Here is a 4,241-nt window from a genome sequence, read left to right on the forward strand (position 1 = left end):
AGTGTCAGACACAGTGCTTTCCAACAACGACACAGCGAAGCACATCTCGACACAGCATCGGTGTGGAGTTCGAGTGTGTTCTGTAGGCATTGTTGCCAATCTTTAAAAGTGAAAAACTTTTTTCGATCAGGGGGTCGATCATGAATCTTTTTCTCTAGCGAGAATTCGTGAAAATTATATTAGATGTATCGAGTATACATCTAATATAATTTTCACGAATTCACGAGAGGGAAAAAGTATCGTGAGCAACCCCAAATTCTAAATTAATAACTTTTTATACTTTTAATTAATAACTTTTTATATTTTATATAACTTTTTAATAAGTATTTTGTGATAATACATTTTAGACATGTTTCAATGTGAGCATTGCTCTGCAGAAATAACTCTTGACGACGTACCGATTCATCAATGCTTTAGGATGTTTATATGAAAGAAAACAATATTCTCTTTGCAACTACAACAAAACAATGTAAGTATCTGGAAAAACTATGTTTTGCAAAAGTTAAGGTTACTTATGGCTCGATATAACGTCCTTCTTTTAGCATCTGATAGCTGTGATATGAATAAAAAGCAATCGGAAGATGAATGTATTCTTCCAGAAATATCTTCAGGATCTTCTGAGCCGGTTAATACAAAACAGCGTATGTGTTTAATGAAAAATTTATCATAAAAATAATATAATAATGTATACTATTTACTACAAATATATTACCATATACTAATATAACTGGCATTCACATATAGTTTCTTAATCATGAATAATCCCATAAGTGATAAATTGTGATAATGTGATAATTTAAAAAAATATAAATTAATTCTTTTAGAAGCTGTTTGGGACAAACGTGCAACACTTGCATTACTAGCTTTATATGAAGCAAATATAGAAAACATTGATCATCCTAAAAAGAAGACCAAAATTTGGTCAAAAATTTCCATGGGTTTGCTCGAACATGGTATTGAGGTGAGTTTCATCTTAATATACAATGTGCATATATCAAAGGTCTTTAGAATTTCTCCTATAAGATGGAATAAATTTAATTGTGAATTAGACTAATTTTTTTATTATAAACATCAGGTGTTGTTAAAAATTGAAATTATATATATATATACTCATATATATATATACATAGATATATTTATATATATATTGCACAAAATTTTCAACTCGCTTTGAAATTGTTGCAGGTGACCGATCAACAAGTTCGTTGGAAGACAAATGCACTAATAAAACGATACAAAGAAGTCGTTGACAATAACATGAAATCGGGGAGAGGAACTATAGAATTCGAATGGTTCCAGGTAATGGACGACTTTTTAGGAAAAAAGGGAAATGTAACAGCCGCAGGATATACTGTATCATCAAAAGTGGGTTTAGAAAAAGTGGCACCTTCTACGTCACAGGCAGTGACAAAAAATCTCGAATCTCGAAAAATGAGTAAACAATCTGCGATGGATAATTTAGCTACAATAGAGTCTTCTAGCAATAGTCACAACACTGAGAAGAAAAAAACACTCACAACCCATGGCACTGAAAGTAACATTGCTAAAACAAAAATTGAATTAGAGAAACAGTGGTTGAAACACTTGCAACTAAAAGAAGAATATAATAAAATTAAACAGGAAAAAAAACAAAGATTTGATTGAAAGTAAAAAAGAAGCTTTAAAATTGAAAAGAAAACACCTGACTCTGAAAGAAAAAGAAATGGAGCAAAGGTCTGATATAGCTACGAATAAAATGAGTGAAAAAAAAAGACATGCTGACATAATAGAAATCGAAAGACTGAAATACAAACTTTTAAAAAAATTTATAGAAAAAAAAGAAAACAGAAGCATTGACGTGTCAGAAGAGTCAGATTGAAGGTGTAAGGACGGTGGTTGCTGGCAACAATAAAAATCCTGCCAAATTCCTTATATATCTATTTTATTTCTTATTATTTGTTTTGTTTTGCGAATGTTAAAATGTTTTATGATTTATGTTTTATGAAAATTACGAACAAAGTCATTATAGATGTAGCTATAGTACACGTTACGTATACTTATACTAATAGATAATGCGCATATGCGCTTTACGGAATCCATCCAGTCTTTCATGTATTTTGATCTCTGTAGAATCATAATAATTCTTATAGTTGTAAGAAATGTTGTTTTTTAAAAAAATTCTACTTATATATGTATATATATATGATATAGCAACATAAATGTGATTGTTTTGGTATTATTTTAGTATTATAACTAAATAAGCGTTCTTTGAGGAAAAAAATAAATGTATTAAACTGTATACAGGCATACATTCACTTGTTACATAATATCATGGCCTACATCATAGATTACACTGATTGTTTAATACGCGTAATAAAAAATACATAAGTAGTAAATTAGTTCACTCACGCACACGCGCGCGCACACACACACACACACATTGGCTGATCAGCTCAAAAATACTTTTGGACTACTTGATACTCGTATAGCAACAAGCACTCGAGTTTATAGCAAAATTAATTATATTTTTATAAGAATAAAACTTCTTTTTTACTTAACCACAGAATTTCAAAAAGTAGCAAATAATAAAAAGAATAAAATCATTGTTAGTCGGTATTCATAAACAGTTAGGAAACAATTCATAAAATAATTCAGTTCTACGATCCATCCCAGCTGTTCTATTATCTATTTCTTCTTGTTCAATATCATTAGTAATTCCACTGGTACAATCATTTAAAACTTCTGGAAAATCGTATGTATCATTTTTCTCAATACAGTAATTGTGTAATATACATGCTGCAACTACAGTGTTAACGACAAAAGGTAAATCGCGATATTCAGTGAAAAACTTAATACGGCGAAATCGTCCTTTCAGTTGACCGAATGCTTGTTCAATTGCCATTCGCGTTGAAGAATGAATATAGTTGAACTCTACTTGTTGAGGCGTTAAATGTCCATTGTCTCGAAATGGTGGAACAAGCCAAGGTAATGACGGATATGCCGAATCGCCTAACAAAAACATCTTATCGGGGAATAATATTTCTTGATTCATAGATGCTTCATGATATAGCTCAGATCTTCTGAGAATTCGAGCATCATGAAGGGAACCGGGGTCACCACAATACACATTGATAAACCGCATATCTGCATCTGCAACTGCTTGCAAAGAGATTGAGAAATATTTTTTTCGATTGCAATACTCTCGTGCACGGTCTAGAGGCTTTTCTATTCGGATATGTGTTTCATCTATCGCTCCTAAGACTTTCGGAATACCTTTCTTCGACAAAAATTGTTCATTTACAACTACAGCTTCAAGGCCCTGTGGCCATTTGATCACTGAATCAAATTTTGTTAAAAGCCAAGTTACTACTCGCCGTAGAACTCGAAATACAGAAGAAATGGATACATCAAATCTGTCTGACATGGTTCGCAATGGTTCTATATTTGCGATATACCATAAAAATAGTAGAAAACTTAACTTTGCAGAAATAGGTTTGACTCCAAAAGAATGTGAAGGTATAAAATTGGATAACTCCAATTCATCTGAAAAGAAAGTGTTATTATTGTATAATACCATTGTAGGTGTAGAATAAAACACTAATGCACAATGTATATATATATATATTACCAATTAATTTTGATGCAGTACACCAATTTAGTCGTAAATGTTGTTTATATTCCTTATTAGTCCAAGAATCAATAATCTGAAGATAATTTTGAATGCGGTGTCTCCTTTGTCCACTTGTCAAGTAAAGCATTAGTGGGAATAACAATAAGTCGTCGTCTTCTTCACCATCACCACTAGATGAACTCGCGCTATCTTCTGTACTGCTTGATTTACTCATAGCACTGGCTGTTGAACTGCTACTGCTGCTAAAATATGTTTCAACAAGTTGACAAATAATTTTATCATCGTTGTCCATCTATGAAACAAGAATATCATACTATTATAATCTAGAAAACTGATAAATTATAGAGTATGTTCGGCTGTACTCACTGTATACATACCCGTAGGATTGTATCAAACAAATTACCTCGTTTGCAGAAAAATGATCATTAACATTTCATCGTATATTTGAGTAAAACTACTATTTTTTAATACTATCCATGTGAATTGTTATTGTAACATTCACTTTTTATATCAGCACTAGTTTTTTATTTATTTTATTTGTTTAAACATAACCTTTTTACTGCTTTCACATTAAACATAACTTTTTTACTGCTTTAAAATTATTCTAGTGAAAAATCCTTGCGAAAATATA

At 31.1% G+C, this 4,241-nt stretch overlaps 2 protein-coding genes across 2 annotated transcripts; one reads left to right on the top strand and one right to left on the bottom strand.

Moving 5' to 3' along the window:
* Positions 1-424: 424 nt before the first annotated feature.
* On the top strand, positions 425-1,064 carry LOC112467965. The gene is made up of 3 exons (XM_025036933.1): positions 425-469; positions 543-641; positions 825-1,064. Exons 1-3 carry the CDS (start codon positions 427-429, stop codon positions 1,052-1,054), a joined length of 372 nt encoding a protein of 123 aa, XP_024892701.1. The 5' UTR covers positions 425-426; the 3' UTR covers positions 1,055-1,064.
* Positions 1,065-2,594: 1,530 nt separating this feature from the next.
* Positions 2,595-3,985, bottom strand: LOC112467964 (protein ALP1-like). Its single transcript, XM_025036932.1, has 3 exons — positions 3,977-3,985; positions 3,608-3,902; positions 2,595-3,522 (listed from the first exon to the last, which is right to left on the bottom strand). Exons 1-3 carry the CDS (start codon positions 3,983-3,985, stop codon positions 2,597-2,599), a joined length of 1,230 nt encoding a protein of 409 aa, XP_024892700.1. The 3' UTR covers positions 2,595-2,596.
* Positions 3,986-4,241: the final 256 nt, after the last annotated feature.

Source organism: Temnothorax curvispinosus, unplaced genomic scaffold, assembly GCF_003070985.1.
Source record: "Temnothorax curvispinosus isolate PA1 unplaced genomic scaffold, ASM307098v1 QBEX01017931.1, whole genome shotgun sequence".
Lineage (NCBI taxonomy): Eukaryota > Metazoa > Arthropoda > Insecta > Hymenoptera > Formicidae > Temnothorax > Temnothorax curvispinosus.

What these genes read in the sequence shown, in the direction of transcription:
- LOC112467965 (XM_025036933.1), top strand. Translation starts at nt 427, where the DNA reads ATGAAAGAAAACAATATTCTCTTTGCAACTACAACAAAACAAT. An exon ending in TGCAACTACAACAAAACAAT is followed by an intron (nt 470 to 542) that starts GTAAGTATCTGG and finishes TCCTTCTTTTAG; the next exon opens with CATCTGATAGCTGTGATATG. An exon ending in GCCGGTTAATACAAAACAGC is followed by an intron (nt 642 to 824) that starts GTATGTGTTTAA and finishes TAATTCTTTTAG; the next exon opens with AAGCTGTTTGGGACAAACGT.
- LOC112467964 (XM_025036932.1), bottom strand. An exon ending in TACTGCATCAAAATTAATTG is followed by an intron (nt 3,523 to 3,607) that starts GTAATATATATA and finishes CTTTCTTTTCAG; the next exon opens with ATGAATTGGAGTTATCCAAT.